General features: G+C 41.4%; 1 protein-coding gene across 1 annotated transcript; it reads right to left on the bottom strand.

Moving 5' to 3' along the window:
* Positions 1–6,250: 6,250 nt before the first annotated feature.
* TMEM26 (transmembrane protein 26) lies at positions 6,251–19,485 on the bottom strand. The gene is made up of 6 exons (XM_058029498.1): positions 19,295–19,485; positions 16,188–16,266; positions 10,948–11,061; positions 10,234–10,454; positions 9,176–9,252; positions 6,251–6,936 (listed from the first exon to the last, which is right to left on the bottom strand). Exons 1-6 carry the CDS (start codon positions 19,483–19,485, stop codon positions 6,521–6,523), a joined length of 1,098 nt encoding a protein of 365 aa, XP_057885481.1. The 3' UTR covers positions 6,251–6,520.
* Positions 19,486–24,002: the final 4,517 nt, after the last annotated feature.

Below are 24,002 nucleotides of genomic sequence, written 5' to 3'. Positions count from 1 at the left end.
AGTCCCTACAAGGTTATTGAGTATTGTGCTTGAAGGGAATACATTCATTGTAATCAGGCTACTGCAGTGTATTGCTATTCTCTGAAAGCAATATTAGTATGAATTGATGGTGGTATAAGGGAGATTACTCTCTAGCCCCATTAGTTTAAACTTGGAGGAAGGTAATCAAAAGGAAATGCAGTAGTGAAATCTAGGTTTCATTATACATGATTTCAAATAAAATTCTGCAAAATTGTTTGTTGATTTGTTTTATTGTTTGTGGATTGCTCTAAACTGGCATCTATTATTGTCAGTTAAGAATTCCCAAGCTATCCTTTACAACCATGCTATATTCTAAACTCATTTTATTGTTCTCACCTTCTCCTTCTCACTGTTCCCTAGCTTACACACTGTACTGCAACACTGAAAAGGTGCAAAAATTTACATAACAGAGTGGTAAGTGTATTTGTCCTTCTAGAACATACTCTATTGCAGCACAAGTACCTTGTAGTGTAGAAATTGCCATAGTAACTACTCATTTCTTATTGATTAGATGGATAAAAATTCTCATAATATACAAGCAGAGTAACTTGCTGGCATATGGCTTCAGGCTACCCCTGTGGCAAATCTTACTTATGCATTCTCTCATTTTTCTGCATGTAAGAGTTTTTTAAAAAATGAATTAGTATTCCTTGGATTAGACCACAAATAATTCTTTCTTTTCTGCCACAATGGAGCTTAAATTTTAAGTTAGACTTGATATGCAGCTCCTAAGGCAGAATGTTAACTTGCATTGGTTTGTTACTGGATTAAGACAACTAGATTTCACCTCAATGTGAAATCTGGATGGAGAAAGGAGACGAAAAAACCATCTCCCAGAGTGACAGAGAACTCTAACTGCTTCAGAGCTGACCTCTAAAGAATGGAATACAGTATTTTAGTTTGGCAGTTGTGATAAGTCTTTTTGGGAAGTGCTTTTTGAATGTTCTAATTGGTTGCCTGAGAAAATGAGCCCCATTTTTTGTTTCTGTAGCAATACTGCAGCCATAGCAGGGCTCCTGAGCTGTGGCACTGTGAGTGTTCACTGAAGGCAGGGTGAGGCCTGCAGTGAGTTATGGTGTCTGACAGCTGTCTCGGTTCATGTGCTGCGCTTGCTGAGCATCCCATTGTCTCCCGCAATCCCAAAAGATGCTCCAACAAGGCTTCTACCAAGTTTGTTGTGAAAGACGAGCTTTTTGAGCATTCTATCAGGGGAATGAAATTGTGAAGCACTTAGGCAGGATGTCAGATAAAATTAAGCCAAGCACATTCTTCAAATGTGAAGCATCAGTTTATCCAGAATAATATAAAATGAAAGAACAGCAACACTCAACCAGTTTTTTACACTGTAAATCTATTCTAATGTTCTTCTGGAGTCTTCTGTGAGGCCTAGGTATTAGTTGTGATTATACTTGTTCTGTCTGATTTATTTTAGGATAATATTAGTTAGATGTATGGGAGACTGAAGATTTTAGAGCAATTTTTAATTCAGCTCTTCCAACTGCTATTACAGATGCTACTCATGCAGACCTGTTTTACTTGGCTTGGAGGCCTTTCTCATCTCCCAAAATTAAAAATACTGAGTGAGGTCATCACTTTTATATTGTACCACCTTTCAACTCTGTTATCTTTACCTACAGCCTGACAGTCTCATTTCAAACTTTGTGTGACCTTACAGTTTGAAAGAGATAATCCATAGGGCTACAGGAAATGATGCTGCTCTTCCAATAAGTTAGTCCTTCACAGAGACACTGCTCAGGAAAAGATTCTTCTCCCTGTAGTAGGCTAAAAACAAATGGAGGAAATGCTTTGACAGCTGAAGATAGCTTTCATCTTTAAAAAGAAGAAATAGGCTTGGCTATTCTTAATCTTTGACCTGAATTCCTGTGTGCTTTTTAAAAGACTTCCAGAGGCAGCAGTGGGAGGTGCAGTGTTTAGCATGTTTTGTCTGTGCTGTGATCTGGAAGGCAAGCCCAGAAAACAGGCAGAAATGTGGATGAGCAAAGAGCAGTATGTAGAGGGTGAGGTAAGGATTTAGGTTGATAAATGAAGGGCTTTTTTTATAGTTGCATTGCTTTCACTCCCATGCCTTTTGCCCAATCTGAAGGGAAAAGACACAAACCAGTGGAGACAAAATTAGGAAAAAAATTGCACAGAAGATTTCAGTGATACCTTCAAGAGAGACTTGGGATCACTGGAATTCCTGTCATAGCACCTTATTGGGGATATTGGAGTGGAGCTGGCTGTTGAGAACTCTTCCTGTGCTGGCTCTGAAGGGCCAGGAAATGTTTTCAGAGCACAGCTCATGTATATGGTTATCTCAGTCATTAATATCTGTTCCATTAGGGGTCTGTACTGCTGTATTTCCCTGCTGGTGCAGTGACCAATCCTGGGAAAACCTCTCTGCTTCTTTTGCCTCTGTGAGTCACTTTTGTGGCCTTACCACTACAAACTAGGAATGATCTGGTTTTTTCCTCTTGAAAGGAAGGAGAGAGACTTCCTTGCTCATATAACAGTGTGAAAAAAAGTGGAAAATTGAATCCAAAGACACAGGGGCCAGGACCTCTCCAGCCTCCTGATTTCAAAGCCTGCCTATTTTCTATTGACACAGCAACAGTGAAACAGCGTTGTGCAGTTTTAACACCTTGTGCTGGTGTTATGTTCTAATGCTCACCTAAAAAACTTTATTTTTGAGGGGAAACTAATGCTTGGGTCAATTTCATTCAACTGGGGAAATCTGAATGGAAAGAATATATTCCAAGGAACTTTTTTTTTTTAATCAGTGTTTTATTCAGAGTATGGTATGCTTATCATTTAAGTTTCAAGATACTCGTAATGCTTAGGTATTTTCTGTTTTGGAGGCATCTGCAGAGTGTTCTTACTGGCAGTTTCACAGATTGTTACAGAAATAAAAGCTGTACATTGGGCATTGCCAGGTGTGTGTGAGGGTATCTTAATGCATGTATGTATTGGTGTGTGTGTTTAAAATGCCTTCTGTGTGCACATATTGAACACATCCTCTTGGGGACTGCAGTGTGACTTGCGTACTTGGAGGCAAAGGTTCGGAATAAAGAACCTACCCAGAACAGAGTGAAATTAGCTGCAGTTGCTTGTGGGTTTTCAAGGCAACAGCAGCAGTCAGAATCTGGCCTAAGTAATTAACTTACGAAGCATGGAAAGGAAAAGCAGCATGTGGAAGATATAATTAATAGGAACATATAACAGTCAGCTCTCACATAATAAATTGGCAGCTATGCCTGAGGTAACTGCCTTTTATTTGCAAAATGCTGTTGGAATTTTTTTTAAGTAATTGCACATTTTCTTCCATTTCCACATGGTCACAGAGAACATAGTACAGTACAAATACCAACAGGAATGCAATAAAATCATCGCTGTTGTTTGTTGGTTTTCCTGCTTAGGGCTATGATCTTATTTAAGCCAATGTCCAAAAGAAAGGAGGAATACATTTTAGCCCAGGAAAAGACAAGTGGTAAAACATTTTAGTGAGGTTTAATATGGAATAATTTAGAAGGACAAGGCAGGAACAACCAGAATAAATAACAGTAAATGGCCAGATATCTGTTTGCAGAACAGATTTATTAATGTGGTCTCCTGGCTTGAGTAAATAACGGTTAAGATAAATGTTCTGAAGTTCTTCCATTTTGGAGGCTTGAATTTTCCCCATCTGAAGGTTTACTGCAGCTTTTCCTGCAGAGCAAGCATGACATTTTTGGGTACACCACAGCTTCTGGCAGATCTTCAGGTGAATCCAGTCTACCCCTTGCCTTGTGCAGAGCCCTGGAAGGCAATGGGGTGGCACCAGGGCTCCCCACAGCCAGCTGCTGCTTCAGCTGCCTCCAGCAGCCTGCTGCAAAACACAGAGCTGCAGTCCTGCTCCCAACATTTGAAACAGGAAACTGAGGAGGGCTGGTAACTGGGGTTGGCTGCTCTGCCCAAAACATACAAGTTACTAGACTTTTTAATTGCCATTTCCAGGCTTCTCAGTGGAGTAGAGGGAGCTGCATGTCACTCCTGCTGCTACCTGGTGTATGTGATTCCTTTCTGTACCCAAGTGGGAATTTATAATGCTGCTTTGTTAGCCTGGATTTTCTTTTGGTTTTAAACAATCTGATTGCCATCACTGCAATAGTGGGGACAAAAAAAGGGAAGCCCAAATCTACTTTATTGTAAACGCTAAGAGGATCTGGCCTATATTGTCTGTGAGTGAACGAGGATGGGATCTTGTAAACACCTAACACTGGAGTGAGTTCTTAGCACCATAAATGTGATTAGAAGCTTTACTGCTGTTTAAAATTGAACAGCCTGAAGACCAGGAAATAGAGTTTGCTGTGAAATATTCCTGCTGTAATCAGTCTCTGTACTGCTGACCCCAGGGGATCTTGCATTTGCTGCAGGCTGAGTCTAGTAGGCAGTTTGTTGCTGAAGGAAGATTTGAAATAGCAAGTTTTAAAAAAGTACATCCTTGCAATTTTTGTGCTGATGAATTTAGAATAATGTCCTAGCAAGCTCAGTACACTCCAAATTAATTAGCAGTGATCCTTTTAACAGGATAATTACTATATCAGCAAGTGGTAAACTCAAAATGAATATGAGTAGTTCCGGCTTGCATCCACAAGGAAGAGCTGTCTTATGGTTCTACCAAGTGATTCTAAATTCATCCCAGTGTGAAAGGTTTTAGACAGCACAGATCATCATCAGAGCTGTCACTTTTTTTACCTCTAGAGTTGAATTAAAATCCAAAATGAAGCTGCATTCCATCTTCCATATGTCTACCTCACAACACCATGGCAAGTAGGGATTGGCTTTTTAAAACTGCTGCTGGAAAAAGGCTGAAAATAAGCAGAGAAGGAGGTGTTGCACAATATTACTACTATATAAAGGGTAGACAGGGCTATGAAGCACGTGATACTTCCTTATGGCTGTGCATTTTCTTCCTTCATAATGGAAGGGTCTTATCCTGCACAGAACAGTAACAACTCACAAGTATAAATGCACGTTCACATCTTTGGTGTTTGGGCTTTTCAAAGAATAAATGTATCATTGTTTATCAGACTGTGGATAAATAAGTATATGACTGCTGCAATGATGGCAGAAACACTTCCATTCATTCCTGAAACCAGACCCTGGTTTTCAGATAGCTAAGGCTTTAGAAAACAAGGCTTAATTTGGTGCTTTAATAGTGAAATTACCTTAATTAGGTCACTTTATATGCTTTTCTGCTCTCTTTCAGAATGGATGCAGGAATCTGTAAAAGCACCTGCCATTTTCTGCGAAAATAGAATTTTTAGGCAGACTTTCAAAAATCACTTATCTTACTTTCAGCTTCTCTAAGCTAAGTCAAGCAAATGATCTTACACTGATCTCAAGTGTGCTCTTGGGAGAAATTGGGGCCCGTGTTGTTCACTCCAAATGTGAAAGTAGTAAAGTATTAATTATTAGCCATTTCTTAAAAATGGATCTTGACATTCATCAGACCAGACAATCTCTCAGGTTATTTCATGGGACCTTGTGGTGCTTTATGAAACATGAAGTGCATGCCTAAATCCTTTGCCTTAGACTGCCTTCAGCAGCAGTGCTATCTTCTTTCTAGAGAGTGTCTGTGTCTGGGTCAGGCTACTAATAAAAATCATACAAAATGGAGACATTTAAAAAACTGTCTCAACTGTAAAATCACAAAGAAAAAAGTATTTACAAATATTTTGGTGAGGTTTTCTCCATGTGTGTTGTGTGTATGTTCTAACTGGTAGAAATAGAAAGGCAAGCAACTCTGTAGAAAATGCCTGTAGCAAATGCAGCTGGCTTCCAGCGATTAGGGCGCTGATTTTTCTTTTTGTTAAGGTTTAGGTTATTCAGACCAGGCAAGTCACAAGAGTCTTTTGTATGTAGTTTCATGGTGTTGCATAGTTCTTAACTGAATCCAGCCAAAGATGAGGTAACATCTGAAGGTTTCCTTAAATTTCTGGAATGAACAATGTCCTCATGTCACAGTAACAGCACTAACATGCCTGCACAGTTGTTGCTGCTGAAGTTCCTTCTGTACATGGCAAATATATTGTTCATCACACTGTAGTCATAGCCCTACTATTTTAGTAGAGCTCAATGCTTTTGTGCTTCCTATAAAGGACAGGCTTGTCCTTCCACTTGAATTCGTGCAAGCAAATAGGTCAGCACAATGCCACCAACGGGAATAACCATTCTTGTTAGTGCTCCCAACCTTTTTTGATACTACAAACTATGGCTACAAAATCCCTGTGAATAATATAATATGGAACTAGTCAAAACCCACCATACAAATGGATTTTAAAAAGGTCCCATTGCTAACAATTTGCTTGAGAAAAGTTCCCCTACAGTTTAGAAGAAATGAATGTTCTCTTGATGGAAAAGATGACTTAGGCACTCAAGATGTATTTGATCACAGAAACTGACAAAGCCCTTCTGAAGAAGCTGTGGGAAATGCAACCTCTTCCAAGTCAGTAATTGCTCAGTGATCTTCTGAGGGAGCTTGGGATTCCTCTTTTGGAGGAACAGCAACAAACTCTTTCATTTCATTCTCTTGGCGACCAGTAGCATGAGCATGAGCTTCATAAGGCTCGCATGGGCAGCAACAGACTTCTCCTTTCCTGCTCTTCTGCAGAACGGTGCTACGGAAGTCTAAGGTTATCACTGCCAGGCGGTACAACTGCAGAGTCACAACTAAGATATTCTTAGCTGTAAAAAACACCAGCATCTGATTGAATATTCTGAAGTGGCCCATGAGAATTGAACGCACAATGAAGAAGGGGCCATCCTGTATGAAAAGACTGACACCGATGTTCCACAGTTCCGCACTGTACCTGCACAGCAGCAGGCTGGGGATCCGCCTGGCCGACGCGCTTGGTTTGCAGCCAATATGCTGTACTGCAAGGAAAACAGTCATGTTAAAACAATTTTGTGAAGTGGAGCCAGGGTTGGCCTAAAGGGCACTCACAATACAGAGTACTCTGGATTATAAATGCATTCACCTGTACACTGTGCAACATATAGCATATCCAGTTTCTGGGATGTTTTTCAGCAAAACACGCTGAACTCACCTGAGGCACTTATGTGGTCTGACAAACAGGATTAAAAACCACTTCCCCTTTTGTATGCCTCAAACCTCCCAGTATTTATACACTTCTATGACAAAAAGCAGAAAGAGACCACCTAATGATTCTTTACAACTTCCCCAGACCTTTTATTTGGTAAATCAACAGGCCAGACCCGTATGCATCCTTAAGAAAAAAACTGTGCTGAAAAGGAACAGCCAGTGCTGTAGCACTTTGCTTTCTTCCACGCTAAGACACTGCTTTTAAAATATTCACTAGATAACCATTGCCTTTTTCACGTGTCATAGTAAGAATAAGGTCTGTCAGTGCCAGGCAATATTGAGCACTTTGTGGTTTCTGTCTGCCATGTAAGACTTGAGGCACAGATACTTGTTTTTAGCCTTGTGGGTATCAATATCACACAACTGCTGGAACTTGCATACATTGGTTCCCCTTGGCTGTAAAGGTGGTGGTGGGCCCAAATGCCCTCTATGGTGTAGTGTCCAGAGAAGGAGCATCAGAAGGGTTTGTGGGGGGAAATTTGGCTGTGTCTCACAGAAATACATGAAGCTTAATTAACCTGTCTCTTGGACAGGGAGATTTCATTGGTTTAAAAAAACATCGCTACTTGTGATGCGGTAACAACTGCCAAAAATTGCAGCTTGCCAAAAGAATTCTATTGTTTGAGTCAATGCTGGGGTGGGGGGAGAAAGAGATGAGACTCAAATGGAAAATGAGTTGTAAAATATAGAAATTTGCTGAATCCATTAGGCAAAGCTTCAGCAGCCGCTAATTTTTTAATATGCTTCTGTGCCATTGCTGTTTAATAGTCCTAACTGCACTGCTGTAGTCTAATAATAAGTGCCTAAAAATTTCTTTTACGTCATGTTTGTGTGAATAAACATTCTGATGCTTGAACAAAAAGTACTATCTGTGCAACTGTATAGAACTACCTAAAATGAACTGTACCCATAGTAATTTCAGGGAAATAGGTGTTCAGTAATTTAATTTTAACTGGTAGATGTAATTAAATAAATGGAAAAGCAACGGCTAGAGGAAAAAAATGAACAGATTGTTTAAGTGCTATCTGAATTTATTTGTGTGGTGGTGATGTATATAGGATGTTTTTTATTTCGTTGGTTGAGGTTTTTTAAACCTGACTGCTGTGCATCTTTAATAGAATATATTTTAGCAGTAGCAGGAATTTTAGCTATGATAAAGCTGAAATGTGATTGCATCTGATTTTTTAGGAGGTGAGTTGCTGAGCTGAAAGGCTGAAATATTTTCATAACTTCCCTGTTGGAAACAAAGCCTAGCAGCATCCATGAAGAAAAGACTAATGAACAAAATAATATTTCAGGAATTTTTAATTTATTATTCTAGTCAGCGTGTTAGCCTAGAAATCTATTTTGTATAGATGGTACTGAGGATAATGCATTTTTGGACTGCTACAGTTGTTGCAAACTTGTTGTGATTGGAGGCCAAAATGGTTGGAACAGATGATGCTCCATACAGCTTTCATTGTTCTTTTTGGACAGGGAGAAGCCTTTTCTGCCCAGGAACAAACACAGCCCTGAGCTGGCTGAATAGCTGGCCCTTTTGGATTAGGATAACATCATACAGTCCCAACATCATATGGTCCTTTAGGTCTCCAGTGAATGGGTAATTTCTCCTGTGCTTTTGGCTGTGCTGTTCTGTGGTTCACAAGTGCCTGCCTCTCTGTAGGGTCTAGGACCTACCCAAATTTGAGGCATAATAGACCAGCTCTAACGTGAGAGCTCACATAGTGAAGTTTAAGGCAGTAACAGGCAACTGGAGCAACACAATAGTGCAATCATTTTTTCCTTTTCCTGAAAGTAGACAGCTCAATGAGAGAGATCAGAGGTTAGCCAGAAACAAGTATTTCCTCAAAAGAAACCACAATGAGCTTTCTTCAAAAGCTGCTGAATATGAATTCCTCTCCACCAGAAGTCCTTAGTACAGCCTGTATGTAGTGTGTGCACAACCACAAGATGTACCAGCAAAAACTTAAGGGCATTTTTCTCTTTTCTTGTTTGTGTGCAAGTACTAACCTGCAAGATCAAGTGGAAACTGTAACATACTCCAGGTCCATACAGCAAGAATTGCATTTATGAGAGCGTAATTCTTCCTGTGGGAGGGGAAAAAGTGGTAACAATGAAGATGCAGTTTCCTTATGAGATCACAAAAAAGTCTCCTGTAGTGTTTGTAATAATTTAAAGGGTAGCTGAGTGAAACAGTGATTGGTTTATTTATATGTGCTTTTACAATGCAACACTAAGGAAAACAGAAGCACCTTTTTGTATGGAGTTTTTGCTGTTAAGGCTTACATATTCCAGCTGTGTAATTACACTAAATATCTGAAGCTAATGTTATAATAATAAGCATATGAGAATAGACTCTGTGGCTCAGAGGGGATATCTTTACCCTTGTAGTGATTACACATTCTTTGCAAGCCTGAAGCTTCTCTGCCAAGTGGGAAGGACTCTTTTCCTGCTCTAAAAGCCTTGCTATGATACTTACAGAAAATAAAATAGTATTTGTTAGAGAAGATGAACATCTTCTGTGACTCTTTCCTTATGATGGATGTTCACAGCTCATCTCTCAGCAGTGTGAGGGGGAGGTGAGCTTACTTTCTCGGGGAGAGATCAGAGTGTTGAAAATTCACACCAGACTCTGCCATTCCCTTTCTTCTTATCTTTGAACACTTTGTCACTCTACCATGAAGTACACATGAGATAACCAAAGAAGCAACTTGGATAATGAGTCACTTAAGCCAGCTCTAGTTGCTTCCTTGCTCATCTGAAACAATTCATTAACCTGAAGGAGGCTTACTGTGTATCCAGTGTTTCAGCTCCTGTAGCCGTAAGAACTCCTGGCAGTCAGGCTGCTCGTTTGGCTCCCTGAACCCTTTCATTGTGATGATGTGACATGCTTCTCTGCTGGCAACACATGAGTAATCCCCAACAAAGCTCACAGGACTTTCACGGGGGAAAGGCAAGAGCAGGCACACAGAGCCCTTGAATGCAGCCTTCTGCTTTCTATGGGAAACGCAGTTTTACCAGTCTGAACACTGCACATTACACAAATATCATCAGCAAAAAATCCTTACCGAACATCCTCAATGTCCAAGGTCTCACTAGCAAATTCAAGTATATCTGCTGCTGTTCCCACAAACATGAGAAGCAGCTGAGACAACTGATCCCGGGTGATTTCAACTCCAATGGGGAGAAGCCATCTCCCAACTACTAGTAGCAGTAGAAAAGTCTGGTGGAGAGCCAGTGTCCATACAGTCTCACAGATTGTGGAGAGCTGATTGACAAAGACTTTAGCCTGTTTAAAAGACAACAATAATGTACTGTAACTTCAGGAGACTGATGTCAGAGATACTGTCAGAGACTGTATTTGTCTTAGAGCCTGCTTTTGTTCTCTTTCACATTGTATGAGAACAAAAAATTTCCATCTGGCAGGCCTGGTTTTAAAAGGCACTTTAATACAAACTTTGGATAATGAATATCAAATCTTTCTCTGTGCATTGAGCATTGTGCTTTGCAGACTCGTTACCCAGGCACTTTCTAAATTCAGTTATTGAGATTCACAAGAGAATGGTAGGGTCACCTCTTCTTTACACAGAGACTGGTCTTAGCAACAGTAGCATGCTGTTTTTTCACAATGTGGTTTTCTAAACTACAAATATATATAATATACATGTCCTGGGTTGTTTGCCTTTTTTTTTTTGTTTTGTTTTGTTATTTTGTTTTACTCACAAGGTGCTTATCTCTAATTATCGTAAGATCTGTACTAGAAACCGGAAAAGGTGCCCTACCGTCTGAATGATGTGGTGATCTGTTCCCTCACTTCCATGACTGCTCTCTCTGGATTGATTGAAGTCTTGATTGCTGACATTGACCTGAACAGCCCCAGGCTCATTGCCACAGTACTGTTGTGAACAAAAACATGACACACATGTAAACATCCCACCCAGGAGCAGATGTGCTCTATGGCTGTGTCCTGTTTTGCTGAACTGCAAAGGGTATCTGATGTTTGCAAAGGTCCTCGCTCTTAATGTAATTCCCCTCTTCTTCAGAAGGGAGGAATTCCTCCCATGAGGACAGGAGGAATGTGTTGGTAGGTTCCTAAGAAAGTACAGGGTTGTACTCCAGAAGAGCATGCAAATTCAAAGGCCAATGGAGTGGCCTTCAACAAAAATTTGTTCTCAAAATATCTGCTTCTGTTTCCTACTATCCAGGAAAAGTTCTCTGAAAATGTCACTTTTATTTTTTTGTTCCCTCAAGGCTGAAAATTAGGTAGGATATATGAGTTGTATCCTCCACCTCTCCTGCCCCTGCTGTGCCTTATTTTGTATGGAAATTCATAGGGTGAGAGGTGAAATAAAGGAGTATTTAAGAGAACTAGACCTGTATTTTTGCCTATCCCTTTGAAATAGAATAAAGGATATTTTTACTTCCTACAAGTACACAGTGATCTGGGAAATTGAGTGTTGGCTAAAACATATTGTTACTCCAACTACAGTAAACCAGTGGTGTCTGCAGCACTGTCCTGCCTTTCTACCTTCACACCCAAAGTTGGCCCAGGAGCAGCTGGGGGGCACGGCTCCAAGATCTGTCTTCATAACAATCCATAACATCTCTCTCCATTGTAATAAAAAGAGGATAATTAGAAAATCAAACCATGCTGTTACTGAAGACTTTTATCCTGTCCTATTTTCGCCAGAGAATTGCAGATGATTTGCATTTCCCCACTGGGCCCCCCCACCATTTTATTGCATGGGGATTGATTTTCTGCAACAATTGGAATGTGTTCGAGAGCATACTGAGTAGTTGTGTTCAGCATAAAGCCTGCCAATATCAGAGCAATGTTTTTCAGGAAATTTCAGATTCTACTTTGATACTTTTCTTGGTCTCTGATGTTGTTCAGTATCTGGGTAAATGCTGCCTCTTGTCTGACCTTATGGTAGATAAATTTCCTGTGCCTGGAAAAAACTGGAAAAAATGTCAGTGCTTGTTGCTTTTAGAGTTGGCGCTAAAGAGTCTTAAGCTGAATGCTTGTTTTATTTGAACAGTGGGTGTGAGAGTCTTGAAAGATTGACACACAGATGTGGGGAAGATAATGTTTCCATTTAGTCTAAAGTTCTGGGCATGGAAACAGTGAGATGGAGGGGCTGGTACTCTCTGCCTGGCTACAGCCTTGCAGGGCTAATTTCCCTGGGTTTGCCCTTCAACTAAAGGAGAGAGAGGGAACGGCTTGTTCAGAGGATGCTTTGGAAATGTAACTTAATTGGTGCTCTGAAGAGGCATCTGTATCTGCTGCCTACAGAAAAACCCTAAAGTCTAAGGAGACCCACCCCAAGGTCAAAGTCAGGCTGAGTTACTTCCACTGGCTGTGTGACACAGCTGAGGAGACCACAACCTGAAAATACTGCACAAGTGTCCTAACCACCCTAGAATACTAAGAAGTGAAGATCAACAAGTAGCCTGGGTAGGGCAAAGGGATGACTAACCTGTGCAGGAAGAGGAAGGCTGACTCTGACAGCCTTTGGTTTGTCATTAAGTCTGCATTTAAGCTCACCTCTCTGGCCCCTTGCCTGGTCTGGCATGGTAATAGGAAAGCAGCCATGAACCTGCACAGAACTTCACATCCAAGGCTGAGGAGCTGCAGGACTCAGCAGCTTGACTGCTAGAAGGAGGCAGAAGAAACAATGCCATGGCTTGCAGGGGAGCTCTTTTAATGTTGTTCTAGTGCACAAAGTTGCAGGAAATACCTCTAAAAAATTAATTCACATTATTGGTGTCTTTGGTAGGTGTCTTTCCTTCTATGTCATTTTTGTGAGTACTTTCAGCTGAGAGGTGTGTTACTATTTCAGAACAAGTGATCTTGGACTGATTGGCAAGCTCAGGGCCAGTCAACAGCTCTTCTCAATTGCTTCCAGACAGGAAATGGAAATCTGCATCTGCAAAGCCAGTCTCCTGTTTTTGTTTTTTTTTTTTTTAAAGCAGGCTTCTGTTTTTTCATTTAAGTATGTTCATATCTTGTTTGGGTTTGCGCTTCTCTGAATATTTAATAAGTGGTGATTGTGAAATGATCTTTGAAAATCTGGAGAAGAGCCTTTTTTTACATCATGTATATGCATGTAAATAGGACTGCTGGTGCCAGGCATATTTACTTATTGATTTATGGATGTGCAGTGACTAAATGGGAATGTGACAATAAGCAAGTGAATACTGTTTTACTGTTTCATGGGCATTTGATAAACATGATTTGCCTTTTTATTTTAGACCCCAGTAAGTCCTAAATGTTGACTGTGTACCAAGCTAAATAAAAATGGGTTTGTTTTCAGGTTTTTTCTGTGCAAAGATAAAAGGAAGAGCCTGTACACATTTTGTATCAACTCTGACTTGGCTCACTTTCTTTTGTTTCTTGTGAGATGAAGCTTACCGATTCATAAGCCATCTAATCAAAATGGAAATGCTGTTGCATGACATGGTGATGGCCTGCAGAGAAACTCACTGCCAGTGCATGGGGGACACCTGAAACACCAAACTAATTCAGCCAATTTCTGCTTGCACCTCATTCACAATCTATTGTTTTCAAATATAACTGAGGTTAGCTAAAACTTTTCATAATGGGGCCAGCATTGGGGAGTAAAACACTTGAATATTAGGGTGGAGTACCCTCAACCTATTAATGTGCATGGAGGCTGTCAGTCTGAGGACATTTTGGAAGAGTCCAGCCCTTCCCTGGAGCAGGCCCTCTGCCAAGCAACAGGTACCTGGCTTGCTGTCTGTGCTTTGCTGCAAACAGTGTGGCTGTCACTATGGAAACACACGTGATGTCAGAAATTCAAAGCACTCCTGACTGCTTCATTTTGCTCATACAGGAAAGCTGAAATGTAAAACATGAAACAAAGATTATCTAAGTTGTTTTCCAAATTGAGGAATATAATGGGTACGGCAAGGAAGGAGTGGTGAAAGATGTAAGATCACTTTGAGGAGCTCATTATGGTATAGTTTTAGCTGGTAAGAGAATCCCACCTCAGAATGAGGCTGAGGGAATGGACAGTGATATTCACTATATCCCCAGAGTGTTCAAGTTAAGGTGGTTAAAAATAATTACAAGGTTTACCCAGTGTCTGTCTTACTCCTGACTGGAAGCCTGCATCAGCTAGAGCCCTGGTAGTTGGGTAAGCCCTACAAAAGGTGCTCAGTTATTGCCTTCTGTGGCAGTGGCACACCAGGCATCAGCAAAGGTAACAGAGCCCTTAAATCCTGAATGAATGCTTGGGTTTTTTAATGGATTAAATGGTTTCAATTTGCTTGACAGCAGACAGCAATTTTTTCACTCTGTACAGTTCAATTGACTTTATAATCTCTTCCAAACATATATTTCACCCCCAAATACATTACCACAAAGCAGTAGTTTCTATGCAGTCAGTATTTCACCTCTGATATATGAATGGCATTATATGTCCAGTTCTGCAGTACACAGAGGCAGAATTGCCTCTGTCTTCAGGAAGAGAGATGCCTATTAGCACCTGCTTTAAATAACAGCACTGACATGAGCAGCTGATGCTTCCTGGTAAGGATTCAACACAAGATCAAAGTTCTACTGCCTTAAAGACCACACACTGTTTTCATAGTGTATATATTAAAAGTGTGGATCTAGTGACCGTATAATTACCCATTCTGTTTGCATTTAAATAATGAAATCCCAGGAATACATCAGTATGGAGAGTAGTGCTAGTCTGAGTGCTGTGTTTGAGATTAATTGTTAGGAAAGCTACTCCCCTTCTGGAGGTATTGTTTTTGAATCAGTTAGATTGTGTGTTTCCAGAACTCTCTATCCTATCTCTCCAGGTATAAACTAAGCTGTTAACTTGATATACTCCCTCTTTAATTCACCATAGCAGTATATCAATAAGAACAAAGTATGCCATGTTCTAACATCATTTTGGGAAATAAACTGCTGCCTTTGACTACAGAATTAGCCTGTTTCTTGGACCAGATTTAACTATGACAAATGTTCTCAATATCCACATTACCTGTCTGTGACTGTTTAAGGAGATTTGGGAAAACAAGAAGACAATAAATTCCTGCTGTTGTATTTAGAAAATGCCTGAGGCATTTTTAGTGTAAACACAATTTTGAATATTTGATTATGCTTCTGTGGACTCTAACAATGTTTCAAAGGAGAAAATGAGGCACTAGGTCTTCTTAGTCTAATTTATGTATTTTCTTCTGTTACTTTTTGTTCTTGTTCCAATCAGAACCTTTACGGCTATGGATGTAGGGCACTGCATATGTGCAAATACGGGCACAGACAAAATTTCCTTGTCACTGCATGGAAGTGCTATAGGGACTTGAAACTAGCCTGCATGAGCTTGACTCAGTGAGACCTGTTGGGTGACGTGGCTCTGTTCTGGCCCTAACTGACCCCAGAACACTTGCCCTTAAAAATTTTACCATATGCTTTAGTCCTGAATTGGAATCCAGCTCCTCTCTCTCCTAGATGATTATGCAAAACAAAGAAAGGAAGGATATAAACATTTTCAGATGTATTTCCAGCTGTGGTAACACACTGTGTGCTCTCCTATGTTGTAGCAAACATGAGATAACGTGAGTTTAAGACCCCTTTCACTGATACCTGTCTCAATTCTGACTTGCTTGAAGTTGTGGCATTTGCTTTTAAAGACTGTCAAACTCACTTTATTTTGCAAAGACCTCTAAAGCAATGGCATTCTTTTACCCTACTGAGCAATTCATGCTGGTAACCTGGGGGTGAAAGGCTGTGTTTTTCAAACTTGTAGTCCTCAGTTCCTCAGATAAATACAAATACATGGTCTCATTTTTAGCTAGGAAAGAGTTTCATTATCTGATAATTAGGAAGTGCACAATAGTCATAATATAGCTGTAGCTAGACTGGGACACCCACCAATATGAAAGAGAGAACTGGAACAAGACTTTGCAGACTTCTGACTGCATGCCTGAAGCCAACCCATCAAATAATGCATCAATTTCAAACTATTCCATCTTGTCTCATATTAAATACCTGAGTCCCATGATGAATTTCTAGTAGCCATAGTGATGGTACTATGCAAATCAGATATAAAAATATTGCTGGTGAAAACCTGTGAAGGAAAAGAAAAGATATCTTGGTATTATGATACATCATAAATACTTTCCAATGCAGATAATGTTTGGATATATTATATTTTGTGCCTCTGCCATATGGGATATTAAGAAACAGGGTAACTGCAAATAAGAATTGCTATTCTTGCTGGTTTGCTTGTGCTGTGGGAGTATTATAAACAGGTTTATCTGTACATCCATCTAAGGTCATATATGGAAATTTATTAAAAATTTCTTTTTTAAGAGCTGACCAGAGGCACTTTGCTGTTGGTATTTCTATCACAGCATTTTCTGTATTTAAAAAGCCTGTAGCTAACATGCTCTTTCTGATTTCATGAAGAGTGAATTAATACATTGAGTCACTTCACTGAGTGATGCTGAGATAAAGGTTACTCACAATCCTGTGCATTGACACAGGAAAGGTAGAAATAGCATCAGTTTGCCTAAAACAAGCACTGCTTCAGTAGATCTTTTAGATGCAAGCTGTGCATTTAAAATGGGTTCATAAAAATGGATCTTGGCCTTGTTTCCCCACTTGTGCTAACAGTGGTAGAATTTTCTAGTTCTTTTCTCCCTGTCAGTGTTCTATATAACTGTGATGGGTTGGTGCTGGCTGAATGCCAGTGCACCCACGAAAATCATTTATTCAACCAAAACCAGCACAATAACTGATGTTAATGAAGCTTTGTTATCTTCAGCTTCTTTAGCTGGGTTTATTCAGAAGTAACAGAGAGATTTCGTAACTCCTACAAGTAGTGATTCTTGTGAGAGTGAGTTGCTGCTGTTTTCTTATTAAACACATGACATTTGATTGAGGTGGGGTTTTTTTTGGTAATTCTGTACTTCTGGAGTAGGAATGAGGTGCAATGCCACAAATTTTGTATCTAGCTCTGCGTGCTACAGTATAGACTGGGCATTGCTGCAATGCCCTGGGACTAGGCGTGGGTCCACCTTGGGACATTTGCTTGGTTCCTTCTATTCTGCCTCTGGCACATTCTGCAATGAATTTAAACTGCTTATAAGTAAGCAGCTGCAGCAATATTTTGGCCAAATGTCATTGCATTTACTGTTTGTCCCTATGTTGAACGTATCTTTATTTTGGTAATCATGACTTTTCCAGTGAAGATTAAGTACTGAGGAAAAACAAAATATCCCGGTGCTTAGGGAAATTACTGGGTTGCTAAACTGCTCTGAAATGTTTCAAACTATTCCTTCTAAGATAGTTTGATTTTAATTGTGTTTTTTAGTTTTTCAGGGTTGAGGGGGTGTTGGTTTTTTTGGCAGTGGGTTTTGCTGCTGTTGTTAGCTTTTTTTTTTTTCTCCTAAAAAAAAAAGGGGGCTAGTGATTGTGTGGGTTTTTACCCTGGTTATTTTGGGAGAGAACACACCTCTCATTTGAATGGAAGAACTAACATTTTACAGTATTTCCTGTAGGACTTCATCACACAAAAAATCCATCCAGCTGGCAGGTTAGCAATACTGAGCTAATGATATCACATCAGGCCAAGAGACTTCAGGGGCTTTAACCCTGCCTTTCTTTCAGAAGGAGCAATCTAGAGGAAATATTACATGGCCAGGCTTACAAGAAGACTTTTTTTCCACATGTGCCATTAAATGTTTTACGCTGGTGTAATAAGTAACAGTCCTCTGTCAATAATGAACAGAGAATATCAGGGTGTTGGAGGCAGGAGTCCTGCTGCATAGCCTGCCCCTTGCCTGGATTGGTGATTGTCTGTGGAGTTGTTTCTACAAAGGCTGATGATGTTTGTTCTGTGACTGTTTTCCACTGGAGCAGAAAATTATCCTGATGCAAATAGATGCTGGCCATTTGTCTACAGTACTCATCTATATATGTACTTTTATTTTGCTGCTTAAAGTGTTGCACCACATCCATTTTCAAAATTTTCTTCTAGATAAATTTAGTCCAGTCTTCTATGTATGCATCTAACATGGATCTGCTTTTGGTATCTATTTTTGTTTGGATTTTTAAAAAGCTCCATTAGCAAGTCTTTCATGAAGATTCTGCTGCCTCCTCTCCCAAAATAACTGGTACTGTTCAATCTGCCTGTCTCATAACTGCATTTAGGGCTCTGCTGTTGTTCAATTTTCCAGTGTCCCAGACTTTATCACTGCTTTTATTACATTCAAATTTAGAGCATGGAACTCTTGTGTGAATTGTCACACAACACTTCTTCTGTTATAATGACTTTCACAGGTTGCAATGGGCAGGATTTTAAGAACATGGAAATACTCCAGGGCTCTCTAGTACTCTATTTTTCTGAAGGCCTGCCTGCAGTTTGAGTTTTTAACAACAAAAGGTCCTAGTGAAATCTTGACAATTAGTTATGTGACCGCCTCCTTTTCACAGAGCATTTTGTTTTGCCTGCCTGAGCACTGATGAGCTGTAGATGACAGCAGTAATTCTTTAGAAGCATGTAAAACCCCATGTGCTTGGCCAAGCTCTGCTATGACTAACTTTTTTGTTCATTTCTCGGGCAGCCTTTCACGCATGAAAGTTCCTCTCAAATCCAAGTAGTTAAGCCACTCTTGCTGTATCAAAACAGTCGCAACTCACCTTTTATTTTTTTACGAAGTTTAGGTTCATGCAGTAGCGTGGCGTTAGCGCTGTTGCACGGAGGAGAGCAGGGGCATACAGTCCTAGGGCAGGATGAGCAATGCAGGGCACGGCAGGATGGGTGTACACGCAGGGCATGTGCAGGGCCCCTCCTCACCCTGTGCCCCTGCAGGGCTCAGGAGGTGCCCGGTGCCCCCAGCCCGCTGCAGCCCCACAGCATCCACCGCAAGAGACACACACAGCCGCACAGAGTGCCTCCCGCGTAGTCTGCTGCACCATTGCCCCTCTGAAAGCCCTCTGCCTGGCAGCGGATTAGCGAAACTCTACCAGCCCTCCATCCCTGCCTCCCCGAGCGCCTGGGCCAGGGCAGCCCCTGCTCTCGGGGGGCAGCTTCCTATCTGCAGCAAGGAACACGCAAAGAAGCAAGCGGGGCTCCGGCGGAATATGCTCACCATTTGTAGCCTCTGCCTTGCTTAAACTTGAGGGTGAGCCCTGTCTCCAGGCACAGGAGAAGATTGAGCAGCGCCAGCAGCCAGTACTTGGGCTCCTTCTTCACGGCGGTCACTCTCCAGACCCCGATGAGCGAGTGCAGCACGAAGAGCAGGCGGGTGACCAGGGCGTTGAGCAGCACCATCAGCTCCATGCCGCCCGCCCGCCCTGCCCCGCGGGGCCGCGCTCAGGAGCCCTGGCGAGTCACCTTGGCGGGCAGCGGGGAGCCTGCGCCTCGCCGGCACACACACCGCTTCTCCTCCTCCATCTCCACAAAGGGGCCCATTATAACAAAAAAGAAACAGCATCGCCCCTCCCCCAGACTTCCTGAAAACTTTTTGAAGGGGAAAAAAAAAAAAAAAAAAAAAAAAAAAGACACGCTTCCATGCTGCAGCGGTTTGCAGGCTCGGAACAGCCCTGGCCGGCCCAAGGCAGGGGTGGGGAGCGTTGTTTCTGTCTCCTCTATCATCGCTCAAGGACCGAGCACGGCGAGGTTTTCCCTCTCGCCCAGTTACCATCGCCCTGCAGCCCCACTTGCTGCTCTCGCCTCGTGCATCTCCAGCAAAGACACAATGAAAGGCACTTTGCTGAAAGCTCCACTGCATTTCTGAGAGTGCAAACCAAACCCCTCTTTCTGCTCTTCCTGAAAGAGAATTCATGATTGGGAGCTTTTATAATTGTTTAATATGGCAATATGGAAAGCAGAACTTGTATGCTTAGTTCAATACTGGAATCCCTTGCGCAGCAGAAATCAGAATCTGAAATCTAGTCAAACCACTCTATTGTATGATCTACCCCGTGCTTCAGGACTAAAGGAGGTCAGGGCCAGAACTCCAGAAACAGGGATGAAATCTGGGCTAACACTAATTTTACTGAATTGGTCAACAGAGGCATATACAAAAAAATACACTTAAGTTTGACTGTTAGGTCAGTTACCTCCAGATGGACTTTTTGTATCCTGTGGGAAAGTGGATGAAGTACAGAATTTGTTTTAAAATTGTCTTAATGTTTCTCATAGAGATTATAAATTGTATACAAATTTAAACTTTTCTCTACCAAAGAGAAATATATTTTTGATCAATATTGGCATTGTGTTGTTCCAGTTGTGTGTTAATTTACTGCCAAAGCGCTTAAATTGAGATAGCCGACTGTAAAATGCAAGTGGAGAATCAAGTCCATGTGAAGTACTGTGGTGTTGCTGAGGTCCTAATTTCCTAGATTTAATTTCAAACAATCCTGTTCTATTTAAACACAAGGTGGTATTCTTCTGAGAGTTGTGACCTTTCTAAGAAGGTATTTTTCCTCAATTGCTAAGATCCAGATTTTCCTTACTGCAAAGCCAAGCCTCTTCCTTTATGAAGCGCTGATGCTGGCCAGCTGATATCCTTGGGGGTGGGGGATAAGGGAAGACTACTTTACTTTAACCCTGCCCAGAAAAAAAAAGGAAAACAAAAATCCATTCCACAGTAGAGATGACTCGCTTGGGAAATGCCTGAATAAATAAATGGACTGTGTGGCATGCCTGTTTGAAGGAACAAAAATCAAGCTCCTCACGCTCAGAGGAAAATGAATTCAAGTCAAGGACCTGCTGTAGATAATTTCTGCCAATAGCCACCCTGCCATATCATGCCTTGGGTGCTGCTGGTTCACAGCCCTTCCGCTGGCGTTAAGGTCAAATGTAGTTAAAGAGGAAACCGGGAGCAGACAGATTGGAGAGATTGTTTAAACAAGATATTCCTCTGTGGGAGTGCTTAATGTCAAATGACTTGGGGAGCTGGTATGTCCTATTGTTCATGGAGATCCTTCCAGGGCAGACAGATGTCACAAAACTTGGAAAGATGATCAGTGCAACATTCTCATGCTCAGGAAGGATGCAGAGAGCTTTGCTGAGAGCTAAGTGATTCTGTATATTGAGGACATGCGGGAGCTGAACTGCTTAACAAGGTAATTTCATCAATGAACAATCCAAACCTCAATCAGTGAAAGTCCTAGACTTAAGTAGGAAGAAGATACAATATTGACTCTGCCTACTCAGTGGTGGACCATGATGGCAGCACAACAGCCTGAGTAGAGGGGCAAGTACTCATGGACAGCTTCATTTCTTTGGCCTCAAAGAGGCAAATATTGCATCCAGACTTGACAGAGTGCATTTTTAGGTGTTTCAGTGGCTGTTTTGTGGAGCAGCTGGTTCAAGAACCAATGAAGTCAGTGCTTGACTTGAATCCTGAGTGGTTTATGGGATATGATGTAGGGAGTAACAGCTGAAGAGGTCCTCTGAAAGGGGGATCTTAATGTGCTTAGATTTGGCATCCTGGCAGGAGTAAGACAAGCCAGAGCTCTCTACCATTGCTCTGCTCATCTCCAAAAAGGAAAACTAGACGCAGATCAGCAGGCATGTTGAAAATAAGACAGATGGAACACCTAACTCTTTGCAGGGAGTGTGGATATTGCTTCTGTAAATCACATGGGGAGTGCAGAGATAATAACTGTGCATCAAGGGAAACTTGAGAAAGAGTGAGAAGAAGCCAGCATTTGCAGGGTAAGTGAGACTGCAGGAGCAAGAAGGCATCCTTCAAGAAGCTGAAATGCTGTCCAGCTGAAGAAAACTGAAAAAATTATGAACTCTAGCATGGACAAACATGATAAGGCTGACTGAAGGAGTGTGAGGGACAATTAGCAATAAAACATGGTAGCTAAAATGTCTGTTATCTGTTCAAACATGTCGTGACTAGGAAGTCTTCCAGGGAATTGTTTGGTCAGTGGACAGCCAGGTGGCACAGAAGCCCTCAGGGGGTGCTGTTGCTGGGGGGAGTGGAGTCCCAGCATGAGCACAGATGTACACCATAGTATGGGAAAGAACTGACTCCTGCACAGAACCTTATAGAAGGGGTTTTTTAGGATTTTTTTCCTCTATATGGCTCTGTATGTGCTAGTGTTCTGTCATTTAAATTCTTTCATAGTTTCTACTGCATCTGCATAGTTCCATCTGCATCTTAGACTTGTCTGGCTAGTTGATCATGGGCTAGAGAATTCTTGAGGGAGAAACTTTGTTTACCTTGGTTTTGGACTCTTTCCCTGAGGATGGAGTTAGGTCTAAGGCTGGATGCAGACAGTGGAATTAGATGGACCTTTGCTCTGACCTGAAATGGCTGCTTTAGTAGAGACTTTCTGATGTCTGAAGAAATTGATCCAGAGTGGGTTGTAGTGTTGGATCCAAACTGAAAGCAAGACTTGTGTCTGTCTGTATAGAGGGCTGTACTAATGATATATCCTTTTCCCTACCTTTTTTCTTTCTTTCTCTTTTTCTTTTTTTTTCTGGAAACTCTATTCTGTGTCTGGGAACCCTTGAGAGTTAATGTTTGCAGGAGCTGCTGTACTCTGGCAAAGCCTGGACACAGTGGTGTGAACATGCATCACACTGCGTGGGATTTTCATCCAAGACACCTTGGCAAGATCTGCTGCACAGCTCTGCCACATAACAGCCAATTGCAGCATGTTTGATGCATTGGGGAAATGTTAAACCTTACTGTGCCCCCACCACCAGTGACCTTCTTTTTGCAGGAATAGGGAATCTGGCACTTTAAACACTGTGCCGCAGGATCTCTGTGCTTACATTGAATAATTCCTGCCTTTAGGCCAAGTCACTCTGATGATTGCACTAAGCAGACCCCATAACTTTCAGAAATGTGGAATTGCACCAGTTTGCAAAAACAAGCTAGGCTTGGAGGTGGTTCTCTAGCTGAATGTGAGGCAGCAGTGATGGAGGGCCACGCTGGCAGGTAGATACCGAGCTGAAAGATGCCAGTGTCCATCTTGTGTGCTTAGGAGGGCCTTAGCTCAAGTGCTGCCCTACCTTGGCTCAGTGAGGGAGGAACCAGTGGGGAAGGGCAGGAGTGTTTCTATAGTAGGAAATTACTTACTTAAACAAATGGTTCTGTTTCAGACAGTTAGTGACATCCTTTTCAGGTTGAAGTACTCATAGAATCACAAGACCCCTGTTCAAGCAGCTGGACGGACTCCAGTTTGAGCTGGAGTGCAGGGTTAGGAAATCCTGTGAGGAGGAATTCCAGAACTAAAGTTCTGTGAGATTTTGTGATAATATGCGGTGGGGTTTTGTTCTTTTTTAGGGTGGGTTTTTTTTTCTTTTCATGGGAGCTCTGAACAAAGAGTCTCAGACTTGCTTACAAAATGGGATGTTTTAGGCAGTGAAATTTAGGGCTAATGGCTAGTTGCCTTCGGTTCAAGAGATTTTGAAGATGTGATTTACAATATTCATAAATAAATAATTATAGGGTATTAAGCTGGAAGAGACCAGGGATGAGAATGGGTCATAAATTCAGTGTGAGTCAGCAGCATTGTTCTGCTGTGAAGGAGGCACACTGGGATGTGTAAACAGACCTGTAACATGCCAAATTTCAGTTATTTCTTCTGCCTTCCTTGGTGCTGGGAAAAACCTCACTAAACTACCCTAATTCTAGTGATGCTTTTCCAAGGGTGAGCTGACAGGATAGAATGTCCAGAGATGGACAAGACTGCTGAGGAAAGAATAAGATACCTCATTTAGTGTAAAGAAAAGAAAACTGAGGAGAGATGGAAGTGGCCATGTGTTTAGGAATTGCCTGTTCACCAGGCCCAAAGCAGAGGGAAGGAAGTAAAAGGCTTAAAGAGGAA

Source organism: Melospiza georgiana, chromosome 8 (assembly GCF_028018845.1).
Source record: "Melospiza georgiana isolate bMelGeo1 chromosome 8, bMelGeo1.pri, whole genome shotgun sequence".
In the NCBI taxonomy this organism is placed as follows: domain Eukaryota; kingdom Metazoa; phylum Chordata; class Aves; order Passeriformes; family Passerellidae; genus Melospiza; species Melospiza georgiana.
Note: the sequence above shows the minus strand (reverse complement) of the source record. Positions and strands in the feature narration are given on the sequence as shown.